Source organism: Procambarus clarkii, chromosome 31 (assembly GCF_040958095.1).
Source record: "Procambarus clarkii isolate CNS0578487 chromosome 31, FALCON_Pclarkii_2.0, whole genome shotgun sequence".
In the NCBI taxonomy this organism is placed as follows: Eukaryota; Metazoa; Arthropoda; class Malacostraca; order Decapoda; family Cambaridae; genus Procambarus; species Procambarus clarkii.
The window spans coordinates 6,411,327-6,429,356 of NC_091180.1; the positions used below are offsets into that span (position 1 = coordinate 6,411,327).

General features: G+C 48.5%; 1 protein-coding gene across 1 annotated transcript in view; it reads left to right on the forward strand.

Moving 5' to 3' along the window:
* Ttd14 (TRPL translocation defect 14) overlaps nucleotides 1-18,030 on the forward strand; it is a 330,131-nt gene that overhangs the window by 178,254 nt on the left and 133,847 nt on the right. Inside the window, exon 3 of the mRNA XM_045743040.2 lies at nucleotides 7,876-7,913. Within this exon, the coding sequence (XP_045598996.1) occupies nucleotides 7,876-7,913 (38 nt within the window). The remainder of the gene's footprint in view (nucleotides 1-7,875; nucleotides 7,914-18,030) is intronic.

An 18,030-nucleotide genomic window follows, 5' to 3' on the forward strand; every position in this document is an offset into this window, starting at 1 on the left:
AGGGTCACCTGTTACACTGGTGGGTACAGTGTTGTAGTATAGTGTTCCCTGTTATACTGGTGGGTACAGTGTTGTAGTATAGTGTTCCCTGTTATACTGGTGGGTACAGTGTTGTAGTATAGTGTTCCCTGTTATACTGGTGGGTACAGTGTTGTAGTGTAGTGTTCCCTGTTATACTGGTGGGTACAGTGTTGTAGTGTAGTGTTCCCTGTTATACTGGTGGGTACAGTGTTGTAGTATAGTGTTCCCTGTTATACTGGTGGGTACAGTGTTGTAGTGTAGGGTCACCTGTTATACTGGTGGGTACAGTGTTGTAGTGTAGGGTCACCTGTTATACTGGTGGGTACAGTGTTGTAGTGTAGGGTCACCTGTTATACTGGTGGGTACAGTGTTGTAGTGTAGGGTCACCTGTTATACTGGTGGGTACAGTGTTGTAGTGTAGGGTCACCTGTTATACTGGTGGGTACAGTGTTACAGTGTAGGGTCACCTGTTATACTGGTGGGTACAGTGTTACAGTGTAGGGTCACCTGTTATACTGGTGGGTACAGTGTTACAGTGTAGGGTCACCTGTTATACTGGTGGGTACAGTGTTACAGTGTAGGGTCAGCTGTTATACTGGTGGGTACAGTGTTACAGTGTAGGGTCAGCTGTTATACTGGTGGGTACAGTGTTACAGTGTAGGGTCACCTGTTATACTGGTGGGTACAGTGTTGTAGTGTAGGGTCACCTGTTATACTGGTGGGTACAGTGTTGTAGTGTAGGGTCACCTGTTATACTGGTGGGTACAGTGTTACAGTGTAGGGTCACCTGTTATACTGGTGGGTACAGTGTTGTAGTGTAGGGTCACCTGTTATACTGGTGGGTACAGTGTTACAGTGTAGGGTCACCTGTTATACTGGTGGGTACAGTGTTGTAGTGTAGGGTCACCTGTTATACTGGTGGGTACAGTGTTGTAGTGTAGTGTCACCTGTTACACTGGTGGGTACAGTGTTGTAGTATAGGGTCACCTGTTATACTGGTGGGTACAGTGTTGTAGTGTAGGGTCACCTGTTATACTGGTGGGTACAGTGTTGTAGTATAGGGTCACCTGTTATACTGGTGGGTACAGTGTTGTAGTGTAGGGTCACCTGTTATACTGGTGGGTACAGTGTTGTAGTGTAGTGTCACCTGTTATACTGGTGGGTACAGTGTTGTAGTATAGTGTTCCCTGTTATACTGGTGGGTACAGTGTTGTAGTGTAGGGTCACCTGTTATACTGGTGGGTACAGTGTTGTAGTATAGTGTTCCCTGTTATACTGGTGGGTACAGTGTTGTAGTGTAGTGTCACCTGTTATACTGGTGGGTACAGTGTTGTAGTATAGTGTTCCCTGTTATACTGGTGGGTACAGTGTTGTAGTGTAGGGTCACCTGTTATACTGGTGGGTACAGTGTTGTAGTATAGTGTTCCCTGTTATACTGGTGGGTACAGTGTTGTAGTGTAGTGTCACCTGTTATACTGGTGGGCACAGTGTTGTAGTGTAGGGTCACCTGTTATACTGGTGCCTCACTTGTTGCAAGGTCGACCTTATACTCCTGATAACCACGTTATCTTGCACTCATCCTCTGCCCCAAATATTCCAATCAGTGTTTCGTCATATACAAACATGTGCTTCCTCAAGTGGTTGACGTAAGTGGTAAAGTGTGGGTGCCAGGACGGGTCCTTGAGGAACTCCACTTGTTACCCTTTACCTTCCTTAACTGTCATTCACATTATTCTCGGCTCTCCCAGTCTTCTTTTTGGTCTTGTTATCTTGTCATTTTGCAGGGGACAATGTCGAAGGCTTCCTGACATCAAGCAAATTGCAATCTGTCCATCTTCTACTCAGTAATCACAATAGCGTGACACATCAAATGAACAAATCGACAAGGGCCGTGATGATGAGGGTTGAGAGGCTGCGGGAGCCGTGTGAGAGCTGTAGCACTTCCTAGAGCTGTAGCACTTCTGTAGCACTTCCGGTTACAATTGGTTTACCATGTGGTGGCGCAATGGACTAAGGCGCGTGTGGGATCATGCTGGGAGTGAGAACACCCCCAGCCCTAGGACTACTGGTTGTGTGAGGCGGGGGCTGGCAGCACAGCCTCGTCATGGTGCCTACGGTGTCCGCACTGTCACATCACCTCTGTAGTGAGGCCGCCCACGGAAGGTTATGTATGTAGTGAAGATCTTCACTCGATACGCCCTAAGCTTGGCCATAGTCTAGGTGATCATCTTCCCTTGTAGAAGAAGAGGGGGTGTATTGTGAGACAATACTGCCCCAAGTATCTCTAGGGGCATCAGTACACAGGGTGTAGAGGGGTGTATTGAGCCACTTCTCTTGATGTAACTCACTCAGGGTGTGGGAAGCCGGTGGCGACCAGCCGCTGGGTACCACTCCACTTCCACCAACAGTCTGTTGGACCAAACTGTCAAGCCTGGGCCCACGCCGGACTTGACGGTAAAACCTACCTTTTGTATACCTCGAGTATAGCCTACTCTAGATATACTGTAGGTATACTACAGTATACCTAGAGTATACCTGTGGCTCAACAGAGGACTGGAGAGATCGGCACTCTCACCCAGCCAATGACAGGTTAGAGGCAAGGTCGCTTGACTGTGGCGAGTGGCATTGGTGGCGCCGGCGCCGGCACTCTGCTTCCTGCTGACAACACTGATGACTCAGGTGACACCTCCCGCCACCCCTGGTGCAGCGGGTGTTGGCACCCCTGGTGCAGCGGGTGTGTACACACCTGGTGCAGCGGGGGTTGGCACCCCTGGTGCAGCGGGTGTTGACACCCCTGGTGCAGCGGGTGTGTACACACCTGGTGCAGCGGGTGTTGACACCCCTGGTGCAGCGGGTGTGTACACACCTGGTGCAGCGGGTGTTGACACCCCTGGTGCAGCGGGTGTGTACACCCCTGGTGCAGCGGGTGTTGACACCCCTGGTGCAGCGGGTGTGTACACACCTGGTGCAGCGGGGGTTGACACCCCTGGTGCAGCGGGTGTGTGCACACCTGGTGCAGCGGGTGTGTGCACACCTGGTGCAGCGGGTGTGTGCACACCTGGTGCAGCGGGTGTGTGCACACCTGGTGCAGCGGGGGTTGACACACCTGGTGCAGCGGGGGTTGACACCCCTGGTGCAGCGGGGGTTGACACCCCTGGTGCAGCGGGGGTTGACACCCCTGGTGCAGCGGGGGTTGACACCCCTGGTGCAGCGGGGGTTGACACCCCTGGTGCAGCGGGGGTTGGCACCCCTGGTGCAGCGGGTGTTGGCACCCCTGGTGCAGCGGGTGTGTACACACCTGGTGCAGCGGGGGTTGGCACCCCTGGTGCAGCGGGGGTTGACACACCTGGTGCAGCGGGTGTTGACACCCCTGGTGCAGCGGGTGTGTACACCCCTGGTGCAGCGGGTGTGTACACACCTGGTGCAGCGGGTGTTGACACACCTGGTGCAGCGGGGGTTGGCACCCCTGGTGCAGCGGGTGTTGACACCCCTGGTGCAGCGGGTGTTGACACCCCTGGTGCAGCGGGTGTTGACACCCCTGGTGCAGCGGGTGTGTACACACCTGGTGCAGCGGGGGTTGGCACCCCTGGTGCAGCGGGTGTTGACACCCCTGGTGCAGCGGGTGTTGACACCCCTGGTGCAGCGGGTGTTGACACCCCTGGTGCAGCGGGTGTGTACACACCTGGTGCAGCGGGAGTTGACACACCTGGTGGGGGGGGGACGGGCAGGTGGGGTTAAGGTCGTGTTTGTGGTGTGTGAGGCCGCCTCGTCGCCCTTAGTTACGCCTCACACACCAGCCTTGATCACGTGATCTGGCCCAAGTCTTCCTCTGGCCCAAGACTTCCTCTGGCCCAAGTCTTCCTCTGGCCCAAGTCTTCCTCTGGCCCAAGTCTTCATTTGGCCCAAGACTTCCTCTGGCCCAAGTCTTCCTCTGGCCCAAGTCTTCCTCTGGCCCAAGTCTTCCTTTGGCCCAAATCTTCCTCTGGCCCAAGTCTTCCTCTGGCCCAAGTCTTCCTCCCGGAGAGTGAAGGCCGCTGAAGCTGAACAATTAGTCTTATTGGCCAGCTCCTGATTACTTAATAATCGGCCACGGGCACGCTACTGACCACACACTGGGACCGGCCGTCAAGACCACACACTGGGACCGGCCGTCAAGACCACACACTGGGACCGGCCGTCAAGACCACACACTGGGACCGGCCGTCAAGACCACACACTGGGACCGGCCGTCAAGACCACACACTGGGACCGGCCGTCAAGACCACACACTGGGACCGGCCGTCAAGACCACACACTGGGACCGGCCGTCAAGACCACACACTGGGACCGGCCGTCAAGACCACACACTGGGACCGGCCGTCAAGACCACACACTGGGACCGGCCGTCAAGACCACACACTGGGACCGGCCGTCAAGACCACACACTGAGACCGGCCGTCAAGACCACACACTGGGACCGGCCGTCAAGACCACACACTGGGACCGGCCGTCAAGACCACACACTGGGACCGGCCGTCAAGACCACACACTGGGACCGGCCGTCAAGACCACACACTGGGACCGGCCGTCAAGACCACACACTGGGACCGGCCGTCAAGACCACACACTGGGACCGGCCGTCAAGACCACACACTGGGACCGGCTGTCAAGACCACACACACACTGGGTCCGGCCGTCAAGACCACACACTGGGACCGGCCGTCAAGACCACACACACACTGGGTCCGGCCGTCAAGACCACACACTGGGACCGGCCGTCAAGACCACACACTGGGACCGGCCGTCAAGACCACACACTGGGACCGGCCGTCAAGACCACACACTGGGACCGGCCGTCAAGACCACACACTGGGACCGGCCGTCAAGACCACACACTGGGACCGGCCGTCAAGACCACACACTGGGACCGGCCGTCAAGACCACACACTGGGACCGGCCGTCAAGACCACACACTGGGACCGGCCGTCAAGACCACACACTGGGACCGGCCGTCAAGACCACACACTGGGACCGGCCGTCAAGACCACACACTGGGACCGGCCGTCAAGACCACACACACTGGGACCGGCCGTCAAGACGACACACACTGGGACCGGCCGTCAAGACGACACACACTGGGACCGGCCGTCAAGACGACACACACTGGGACCGGCCGTCAAGACGACACACACTGGGACCGGCCGTCAAGACGACACACACTGGGACCAGCCGTCAAGACGACACACACTGGGACCAGCCGTCAAGACGACACACACTGGGACCAGCCGTCAAGACGACACACACTGGGACCAGGTGTCAAGACGACACACACTGGGACCAGTCTTCAAGACGACACACACTGGGACCAGTCGTCAAGACGACACACACTGGGACCAGTCGTCAAGACGACACACACTGGGACCAGTCGTCAAGACGACACACACTGGGACCAGTCGTCAAGACGACACACACTGGGACCAGTCGTCAAGACGACACACACTGGGACCAGTCGTCAAGACGACACACACTGGGACCAGTCGTCAAGACGACACACACTGGGACCAGTCGTCAAGACGACACACACTGGGACCAGTCGTCAAGACGACACACACTGGGACCAGTCGTCAAGACGACACACACTGGGACCAGTCGTCAAGACGACACACACTGGGACCAGTCGTCAAGACGACACACACTGGGACCAGTCGTCAAGACGACACACACTGGGACCAGTCGTCAAGACGACACACACTGGGACCAGTCGTCAAGACGACACACACTGGGACCAGTCGTCAAGACGACACACACTGGGACCAGTCGTCAAGACGACACACACTGGGACCAGTCGTCAAGACGACACACACTGGGACCAGTCGTCAAGACGACACACACTGGGACCAGTCGTCAAGACGACACACACTGGGACCAGTCGTCAAGACGACACACACTGGGACCAGTCGTCAAGACGACACACACTGGGACCAGTCGTCAAGACGACACACACTGGGACCAGTCGTCAAGACGACACACACTGGGACCAGTCGTCAAGACGACACACACTGGGACCAGTCGTCAAGACGACACACACTGGGACCAGTCGTCAAGACGACACACACTGGGACCAGTCGTCAAGACGACACACACTGGGACCAGTCGTCAAGACGACACACACTGGGACCAGTCGTCAAGACGACACACACTGGGACCAGTCGTCAAGACGACACACACTGGGACCAGTCGTCAAGACGACACACACTGGGACCAGTCGTCAAGACGACACACACTGGGACCAGTCGTCAAGACGACACACACTGGGACCAGTCGTCAAGACGACACACACTGGGACCAGTCGTCAAGACGACACACACTGGGACCAGTCGTCAAGACGACACACACTGGGACCAGTCGTCAAGACGACACACACTGGGACCAGTCGTCAAGACGACACACACTGGGACCAGTCGTCAAGACGACACACACTGGGACCAGTCGTCAAGACGACACACACTGGGACCAGTCGTCAAGACCACACACACTGGGACCAGTCGTCAAGACCACACACACTGGGACCAGTCGTCAAGACCACACACACTGGGACCAGTCGTCAAGACCACACACACTGGGACCAGTCGTCAAGACCACACACACTGGGACCAGTCGTCAAGACCACACACACTGGGACCAGTCGTCAAGACCACACACACTGGGACCAGTCGTCAAGACCACACACACTGGGACCAGTCGTCAAGACCACACACACTGGGACCAGTCGTCAAGACCACACACACTGGGACCAGTCGTCAAGACGACACACACTGGGACCAGTCGTCAAGACCACACACACTGGGACCAGTCGTCAAGACCACACACACTGGGACCAGTCGTCAAGACCACACACACTGGGACCGGTCATCGGGTCCGCGGCCGACTCGGTCAAGACCAGAATTATATATTGTTAATTATCTTGATGTGTTATTACTCTGTGTTAAACTATTGTGACGTCCAGTGAATAATATATAAAGTATGACGCTCACCTTAGTACTTGTCAGTCATCACATCTTCACGAACTATTCATATTTTGTACAATATATGGGGCCCGACTCTTGTTAAAACTGTCACCCATCTCCTGGGGTGGTTAAGCAGCCCGTCCTCCTTACCTTCCCCAATGTCGTAGTAAAGTGCCCTTATCCTAACCTACCAGAGGACCGAAAACAGAAAACGGGACAGTATGTCATCTTCGCGAGCCACTGCATTTTTCAAGTACTGTATGACCATTTTTGGCCTTAGGGAGAGTATACGTCAAAATGCAACACTGTATTAGGACGGGTTGGGTTGAGGATGAATACGCAATGGGCATTTAATGGCGGACATGTAGGACAGGGTGGTGAGAGGCAGCCTTACGAAACTCCAGCCTTGCTCACTGGGATACATTAACCTTGCACTAGAATTAATGACAATAATTGTGAGAATTAGCAGATAGAAGGTGGTGGGAGAGGTGTGTGTTGAGAGCATTAGCATGGAGCTGGAGTACACATGTTGTGTCATAGACTCTCACAATCGCTTCCCACTACTACAAACAGGATCACACACCAAGCTTAATAGTATAATTCAATTCCTTGGGTTATCCACGAGTCGTGGGTCCTTGAGCACGAGGCACTTTCTTCCTCTTGCTCCAGTGACTAAGCCTCTACTGCAACTAATCTTAATTATCCTGCCGAGTGATGACAGGTGTGACCTCTTGAAACACCTGCCATAGAGGGAGGTACACAGGTGTGGCCAGTGGGCCTCCTACAGTAAACAACACAATATCAAGCCTTGTGCTTCGCTTTGAGTGAATGGTAATGACAGATTAGTAATACTCTTCTCCTCCTGCAGGTGTATCGGGTCCCAGAGACTGCCACTGTCTTGTTGAGGTAAGTGTCACTGCTGTGTCCTGCTGCCCCCCCCCCCCCCCGCTTCCCCTTCACTACTAAAACAGTCATAATCTTGCTTGCCAGTGAGAGCAGCAGCAGGGGTGTTGAAGGAGTGTGAAGATGGGCTGAGCCTACCAGAGGACTCCCAGTGCAAGTGGTGAGATGAGAACTACGCCTTAATTGTGTAAACAATCTCCCTCTACACACACACTCTTGCTCCTTCCTAATTCCTGCAGTATATCTTTTCTCCCATTAGAGTCCTTCCTTGGGTATTCTCTCTCCCCACCACTCAGAGGTCAGCACGTGCCCTGTAGAAGGTCTCTGTTAAGAGTCATGGTGCCCCATAACCTCTCAAGTGGGTATACACATTAATGAGAGGGACGGTGGGTGGAGGCAGGCATGCACGGGGAGACTGGTCCACCTGTATACAGGGGTCCTCCTGCTACAAGTCCCCGCGCTTCTCCCACCACCACCACCTCTCAGCTCGTGTAGACTGGGTGTACAGGAGGAGGGTTATAGTGTTGGTGAGTGGGGATGGAGCGTGGGTATGTACTCCTCTAGTTCTATTTGCGGGGGTTGAGCTCTGGCTCCTCAGGCGTTCCTCTCAGCTCTCAATCAACTTTTTTTTTCCACACGCACATACACACACATACATACATATATACATACATACATATATATACATACAGGAAACAGCCCGTAGCAGCTGTCTAACTCCCAGGTACCTATTTACTGCTAGGTGAACAAGCGCATCACGGTGAAAGAAACTACCCATTTGTTTCCTCCACTGGGGATTGAACTCGGACCCTTAGGACTACAAATCTTGAGCGCTGTCCACTCAGCCGTCAGACCCCCAGATATGTGAGACTGGGCCCCGGTACCTGCCACCTGCCCGCACAGCTAGTCTACAGTTTCCAAGTAATTGCCCTCCGAGTTGTTAGTACTTCACTATATCGTCCACCTATCCCACTCACACCTTGCCTCTATATTTTGCACCATATTTCATAATATGATATAGGTAATTATTTTGTATTAATATTCTATGCTTTAAGGTTTCATTTGACTTTTCAGTGACTTTTTGTCACCCGTATGAGCCTATGCCATCTTGAGCTTACTTGGGCCTGGCCATTGCTCAATGGCTCTCAAAGTCAATTTAGTAACTAAAGTAATTATCAACCAAGTGGCATAACTTAATAGCTCATAAGTGTGTATGTCATGTCCAGGACCTCTCCCTCCTTAGGGTCCACACCCTTAAAGTGGTTATTAAGACACAACGGGTGGTGGCAGCTGTTTGCTGGCGTAGCGAAATATAATTATCCCTTGTCAGAACATCATCGACAGTTTGGTTACGGGGCGTCCTGTCTAACACGCCTGTGAAATACTGTGGGCTTTCACTGCAAGGGTCACCCTGGTTACTGTTGTGACGTGAGGCAGTAGTGCAGCAATACTGGGCCCTACCACTTACGGGCTATTCATGCCCATGCCACCTCCTGGTTGGCTTAATCTTAATCAATTAGTACTGGGCCAGGGTCGTGTGGCTCTTATTCACATAAACAAAAAATGTTGCTTTGGGCCTTGCAGTGTGTAAGGTCCAAAGAAAAATAACTGCAAGAAAAATGCAAGAAAAACTGCAAAAAATGCAAACAAAAAACTGCAAGAAAAATGACAGGTTGGATTACAAGAACCTTTTCACACTAGAGATGCTATACGGATGATACTTTTCAAGACGCTAGTGCTCTCTAGAGTGGAGTACTGCTGCACAATGACAGTCCCTTTCAAAGCTGAAGAAATTGCTGATCTGGAGAGCGTGCAGAGATCCTTTACTGCTAGAATCCACTCGGTAAAACATCTAAACTACTGGGACCGACTAAAGAGCCTAAATCTTTATTCTCTTGAGCGCAGGCGGGAGAGATACATAATAATTTACACGTGGAAAATATTAGAGGGGCTGGTCCCAAACCTGCACACAGAAATAACATCACATGAGACCAGGAGGCATGGCAGGATGTGCAGAATACCCCCGTTGAAAAGCACAGGTGCAACAGGTACTCTGAGAGAGAACTATCAACATCAGAGGCCCGAGACTGTTCAACACGCTTCCACTACACATAAGTGACATAACTGGCCGACCCCTCAGTGTTCAAGAGAGAACTGGATAAACACCTGCAAAGGATATCTGATCAACCAGGCTGTGATTCATACGTCAGGCTGCGAGCAGCAGCATCCAGCAGCCCAGTTCACCAGTCCAGCAACCAGGAGACCTGGTCAACGACTGGGCCGCGGGGACGCTAAGCCCCGGAAACACCTCAAAGTAAGGTGTGTAAGTGGCAGGATGAAACAAGAAAAAATAATAATAAACTTTACTATAATAATAATAATAATAATAATAAATGATTCCTGCAAACTCTTGGCTATTAGAACAAACAAACCAGGTAAATGAAATCTTTAATTTAAATCCTTAAATGAAATCCTAGTATACATTAGTATACTAGTGAGAGAAGCAATGATGACCCCAAGAGCATTAGTATACATTAGTATACTAGTGAGCTGAAGACGTCCACCACAGCACCCGACACACGACGTAGGCTGATGGCAAGTGAGAGAAGCAATGATGACCCCAAGAGCACCAGAGAGAAACAAGCTTCCATGGGTTGCAGGGCTTTATTTATACCCGTGTGTGTGATGGCGTTACGTCTTGTGTCAACGTGAGCAGCCGGCAAGTGCTAGTTTGTGATTACACCACAGCTGGGTAGAGGCTGCTTAACTGCTAGTTAGAGGTGGCAAACTGCTTGGTAGAGGTAGCAAACTGCTTGGTAGAGGTAGCTAACTGCTGTTGGGATCGAAATGTCTATTACATAGCCCAACACATTTAATTTAGTCTTTTCTAGTGTATAGTTACTCTGATAACTATAGTTATAGATAAATCTGATATTATCCGGATGTAGTCACCTCCGACTTAGTCAGGTGTCGTCCTCACCGTGACCTGTTGTCAGGTGTGACACACGGACATAACTGAGCCGTGACTAAGGTCAAAATAAAATATAGGTAAAATTTTATCATGGATATTTATCTATATTACCCACAAACGTGGGTACCTTATATGCCGAGTTATATATATATATACTGTATATATATACAAATTACTGGACACTGTACATTAGATTTACAGTTATTTATACACTGAGACAATAACAAAGAGAGTAGCGTTACTCAGCAGTAATAATGGTTCTCTTCCGAATCCTTTTACTTCTCTTGCCTGTATCCACTACGTAATAGTAAAACACTTCTTGAGACCCTCAGCCAACTACACTGACAGGACGGTATATGTATACAGGTAACGCAATTGTCTGTAGAACTTTTCTACCTTCTCGTGGCTCAATATTACCTGGTTGATACCTGGTTGAGGGGGTTCTGGGAGTTCTTCTACTCCCCAAGCCCGGCCCGAGGCCAGGCTTGACTTGTGAGAGTTTGGTCCACTAGGCTGTTGCTTGGAGCAGCCCGCAGGCATGGAGGTGGAATATCCCATACCCACCACAGCCCGGTTGGTCCGGCACTCCTTGGAGGAATAATTCTAGTTTCCTCTTGAAAATGTCCACGGTTTTTCCGGCAATATTTCTTATGTTTGCTGGGAGGGTGCTGAACAACCGTGGACCTCTGATGTTTATACAGTGTTCTCTGATTGTGCCTCTTCACTGGTTCTATTCTGCATTTTCTTCCATATCGTTCACTCCAGTACGTTGTTATTTTACTGTGTAGATTTGGTACTTGGCCCTCCAGTATCTTCCAGGTGTATATTGATATCTCTCTCGTCTTCTTTCTAGTGAGTACATTTGGAGGGCTTTGAGACGATCCCAATAATTTAGGTGCTTTATCGCGTCTATGCGTGCCGTATATGTTCTCTGTATTCCCTCTATTTCAGCAATCTCTCCTGCTCTGAAGGGGGAAGCGAGTACTGAGCAGTACTCAAGACGGGACAACACAAGTGACTTGAAGAGTACAACCATTGTGATGGGATCCCTGGACTTGAAAGTTCTTGTAATCCATCCTATCATTTTTCTGGCTGTCACAATATTTGCTTGGTTATAGTCCCTAAACTTTAGAGTGTCGGACATCATTATTCCCAAATCCTTGACATGCTGTTTTTCTACTATGGGAAGATTCGATTGTGTTTTGTACCCTGTATTATGTTTCAGATCCTCATTTTTGCCGTACCTGAGTACCTGAAATTTATCACTGTTAAACATCATGTTATTTTCTGCTGCCCAATCGAAAACTTTGTTGACATCTGCTTGTAGTTTTTCAATGTCTTCAGCAGAGGTAATTTTCATGCTGATTTTTGTGTCATCTGCATAGGACGACACGAAGCTGTGATATGTATTTTTGTCTATATCAGATATGATAATAAGGAACAGTAGCGGTGCAAGGACTGTACCTTGAGGTACAGAGCTTTTAACATCGCTTGGACTCGATTTTATCTGATTGACTGTTACTCTTTGTGTTCTGTTCGACAGGAAATTGAGTATCCAGCATCCTACGTTTCCAGTTATTCCCATTGACCTCATTTTGTGAGCTATCACCCCATGGTCACATTTGTCGAACGCCTTTGCAAAGTCTGTGTATACAACATCTGCATTTTGCTTTTCTTCTAGGGCTTCTGTGATTTTGTCATAGTGGTTGAGTAACTGTAACAGACAGGGTCTTCCCGCTCTAAATCCATGTTGTCCTGGATTGTGCAATTCATTGTTTTCCATAAAACTAGAAATTTGATTCCTAATCACTCTTTCAAACACTTTTATTATGTGTGATGTTAGTGCAACTGGCCTATAATTTTTTGTCAAGGCTTTACACCCCCCCCTTGTGCAACGGAGCTATATCTGCAGATTTAAGTGCTGCTGGTATCTCCCCTGTATCCAGGCTCTTTCTCCATATTACGCTGAGTGCTCTCGCTACTGGTACTTTACATTTCTTTATGAATATTGAATTCCATGAGTCAGGCCCAGGAGCTGAGTGCATAGGCATATTGTCAATTTCTCTTTCAAAGTCTTCCGAGTTTGTGGTAATATCCGTTATATTATCTGCAGCTTGAATGTCATTCATAAAGAAGCTGTTTGGGTCATCAACTTTCATGTTGTTTATTGGTGTGCTAAACATAGCCTCATACTGGCTTCTTAGAATTTCACTAATCTCTTTGTTGTCCTCTGTGTACGTACCTTGATTTGTAATTAACGGTCCAATACTGGTCGAGGTTTTGGATTTTGATTATGCGTATGTGAAAAAATATTTCGGATTTTTCCTTATCTCTTGTATAGCTTTCTGTTCCAATTCCATTTCCTCAGACTCATATGATCGCTTCAACGTTTGTTCTATTTCTTTGATCTCCCTGCCTAGGCTTGTTTTCCTTGCTTGTGATAGTTGTGTCTGCCGAAGCATTTCCATTATTTTTTCCTTCTGTACAGTTGTCTGCGTTCTCTTTCTAGAGTGGTCCTCTTTCTGCCCCTCCTCACAGGTACGTGCTTCAAGCAGACCTTGTAAGCTTCAGCTGTCAGTTGAGCTATTCCCTGTGTGGGAGTTTTGTCATTAAGACCGTCTCCCATTGAATGGTTGCAAGGTCTACATTTATTTTTTTCCCAGTCAATCCTCCTATTGTTGAAATTGAATTGATTGAATATTCCTTCTCGCTTGTTGGGTCTCTTAGACCTACTACCGTTATTTATGCTAGTTCGCACTTCAATGAGCTTATGGTCTGAGTATGAAGTATCTGAGATTGTGATGTCTCTGATTAGTTCATCATTGTTTGTGAATAACAAGTCTAGTGTGTTTTCGTTCCTAGTTGGTTCTGTAATCTGTTGATTGAGCGAGAATTTGTCACAGAATCTCAAAAGTTCTCTGACTTGTGTTTGGTTATTTCCCGGGTCATTCCCTGCTATGATATTTGTTTGCCATTCTCCATCTTAGACTCAGTAAATTGAAATCTCCAAGGAAGATAATATCTGGAGCTGGGTTTGCTAGGTTGTCAAGTATGTTCTTTATTTTGTGCATCTGCTCTGTGAATTCCTCAACCGTTGTATCTGGCGGTTTATATATTAGAATAATAATTAGGTTTAGTTTCTCTACCTTAATTCCAAGTACCTCTACCACCTCATTAGTTGAGTTTAGTAGTTCTGTGCATACCAGGTCTTCTTTAATATACAGACCTACTCCTCCATTTGACCTAGTTTTTCTATCACATCTATATAAATTATAATTTGGAATCCAGATTTCACCATCCATGTAATCTTTTGTATGAGTTTCCGTGAATGGCCCAAATATTGAGTTTGACTCTAATAGGAGGCCATTTATGAACTTAACTTTATTTCTTGACTTTGGCTTTAAACCTTGAATGTTTGCAAATATGAATGATTGTCCATATTGTGTGTCACTTCTGGAAGGTTTTGGTAGTTCTCCCTCCTCTCTACCCCTGACCCAGGGTGTGTTTGATGATACTTTTCAAAACGCTTGTGCTAGAGTCTCTAGAGTGGAGTACTGCTGCACAATGACAGCCCCTTTCAAAGCTGGAGAAATTGCTGACCTGGATAGCGTGCAGAGATCCTTTACTGCTAGAATCCACTCAGTAAAACATCTAAATTACTGGGACCGACTAAAGAGCCTAAATCTGTATTCCCTTGAGCGCAGACGGGAGAGATACATAATAATTTACACATGGAAAATAATTGAGGGGCTGGTCCCAAACCTGCACACAGAAATAACATCACCTGAGACCAGAAGACATGGCAGGATGTGCAGAATACCTCCGTTGAAAAGCAGAGGTGCAACAGGTACTCTGAGAGAGAACTCTATCAACATCAGAGGCCCAAGACTGTTCAACACACTTCCACTACACATAAGGGGCATAACTGGCCGACCCCTCATAGTGTTCAAGAGAGAACTTGACAAACACCTCCAAAGGATACCTGATCAACCAGGCTGTGACTCATACATAAGGCTGCGAGCAGCCACGTCCAACAGCCTGGTTGATCATTCCAGCAACTAGGAGGCCTGGTCGACGACTGGCCGCGGGGACGCTAAGCCCCGGAAGCACCTCAAGGTAACCTCAAGGTTGGCTAAAAATTGTTGTACTGTGGTACCTCAGAACACGAGTGTCCCTGTATGCGAATTTTTTGGAATACGAGCAGGATTTCCTCGGAAAATGTGTCTCGGAAGGCGAGGGTTACCTCGGAACACGAGTTTGTTGAAACGTGTACAGGCCGACTAGCGCATAGTGGCACGGTGATCGCGCCTCGGTTTACCAGTGTCTCGTGCCCAGTGACTATCCCACCTGAATTCTTCACAAGGATTTACAGTTTTTTGTCGATTTTTTGGCCATTTGAGCATAAAAGTTGTCATTATATATCTCGCCATGGGTCTCAAGAAAGCCATTGGTAAGGTTCAACCTAAGAAAATAGCTGTGAGTAGAGGCAGTAGTGGATGTCCCTTCTTGATTAAGAAAATGTGTGAAGTATGGGAAGAGCTGCAAAGTTTTGTTGAAAAAACTCGCCCAGATAAAGCTGTAGCAGGCCGTTGCATTGACCTTTTAAATGACAATGTGATGTCTTAATACAGACAAGTGTTAAAATGTAGGAAAAAACAAGTGTCTTTAGACAGATTCTTAATAAAACAAGCAAGTCCTAGTGGTATGCAGGCAAAATGTGCCAGAGTGTGCATACCAGTGAAGTCCTCACTGCCTGATGTTATAATGGAAGGAGACTCCCCTTCCAAACAGTAACACCTCTCCTCCTCCCTCCTCCTCACATCTTCCATACACCAACAGCAGGCCTCAGCAAGGGTGAGTAATAACTTGAACATAGTTTTGTAGGTTTATTTAGATGAATTAGGTATAAAAATTTAGTTTGATGTGGGGTTTTTGGGGTAGTCAGGAATGGATTAATTAATTTCCCATTATTTCTTATGGGGAAATTAGCTTCAGAATACGAGTTTTCGGAATACGAGCCGTCTCCAGGAACGAATTAAACTCTTAAACTGTGGTACCCCTGTACTAGAAAAAATGGAAGCGGCTCGCGAAAGTGATGTACTGCCCTGTTTTCTGCTTTGGGTCCTCTGGCCTAGTCTATTAGGGCAGGAAAGGAGACTTTAAATTAAGTTTTCATGACGTTTTGAAAAGGACGGAAACTGTCAGGGAGAAAGCGCCTAGTCATGATGACAATACAGTATAGCACTGGGAAGGGGGCAGGATAAAGTTTTGGAATGGGACTTGGAATGGTGCCCAACCACTTGGAAGGTTGGGGATTGAACGCCAACCTGCATGAAGCGAGACTGTCGCTCTACCGTCCAACCCAAGTGATTGGTGACGTTTTGAAAGCTTAGGAGAATTTACTGCCCTCCTAACCTACCAGAGGACCCAAAACTTGCTGTTTTGGGTCCATTTCATTTAGAAAATAATTTTAAATTTTCTAGTACAGTACGATAATTTTTGGCCGTAGCGCATATGAGCGAAAGGCAATGTTATTTGTAAGAGGATGGGTTGGAGCCAGGCTTTTCTGTATGATTAAGTTGCCCCCCTTAGTGTCTGTATGGTTATTCCAGGGTCGGCCCCCTTTGACTTGGAGATGTGTGCAACTAGTCTCAGGATCTTGACTTGGAGCAGCTGGTGGTGTCTACCTACTCCATGTTTGCTATTCATATCCCTCCTAGGGCCCAGCTGCTGCTGTTCAGTGGGCCCAGGTACCTCTCCCTTTAATCCCAACTTCAAAATTTATGAGTATTTTGGAGTATTACGTGTATGATCCTTTAGGTGAGCTTTGGCCAAGCTCTCACAAAGTCAGGCCTAGCTTCGGGCCAGGCTTGGGGAGTAGAACTCCCAGAACCCCATCAAGCAGATATCAAGAAGATATCAAGCAGGCCTTCTTTAGGGACAGTCTCTTGCTTCAGTGGCAGAGGTAGTTGAGTTGCTGCTTTCTACTCAAGATCGACTGCTTTCTTGTTTGAGGGAGGTATTGCAGATCCTTCCCTGTGGGGATACGTTTGCTGTCTACTATGTCTGGCAAGGAACTCTGCTCTGCCTTGATGCCTTCGTTCCTGCGAGGCTACGAGGCAATTCAAGGTGGGTTGCTGGGTGTCTTTTCACCCTGATTGATCATTAGTCTTCTCTGAAGAGAAGTATTCACTTAAGGTGAAGGGTTTGTCATATTTATCCTCTTTGAGATGGATTCCTTGGGGGTTTTCCCGAATGTGTGCTTGAGTTTTATTAGATTCCAAAAGCATCTTGTATGCAGATTTTTCTGAATACCCATCTTTTCTCCCCAGTGGTGTAATACCCATATTTTCTCCCCAGTGTTGTAATACCCATCTTTTCTCCCCAGTGGTGTAATACTCATCTTTTCTCCCCAGTGTTGTAATACCCATCTTTTCTCCCCAGTGGTGTAATACCCATCTTTTCTCCCCAGTGGTGTAATACCCATCTTTTCTCCCCAGTGTTGTAATACTCATCTTTTCTCCCCAGTGTTGTAATACCCATCTTTTCTCCCCAGTGGTGTAATACCCATCTTTTCTCCCCAGTGGTGTAATACCCATCTTTTCCCCTCAGTGTTGTAATACTCATCTTTTCTCCCCAGTGTTGTAATACCCATCTTTTCTCCCCAGTGTTGTAATACCCATCTTTTCTCCCCAGTGGTGTAATACCCATCTTTTCTCCCCAGTGGTGTAATACCCATCTTTTCTCCCCAGTAGTGTAATACCCATCTTTTCTCCTCAGTGGTGTAATGCCCATCTTTTCTCCTCAGTGGTGTAATACCCATCTTTTCCCCTCAGTGGTGTAATACCCATCTTTTCTCCTCAGTGGTGTAATACCCATCGTTTCTCCTCAGTGGTGTAATACCCATCGTTTCTCCCCAGTGGTGTAATACCCATTCTTCAGTTCGTCCTTCAGGATCAGGCCCTCACATATGATGGATCTGATATTCTCAATAAAACATCACTAGAAAGTATAGTCCTTAACTAATTGGAGGTATTTACCATCTACTTTTTATTTTGGGTAAGCACACAGAGGCTAATTGATGACTAAATGAAATGTAATACTGTACTGTACCTTAAAGAGCTATTGGTATAACATATCACTGTTCTC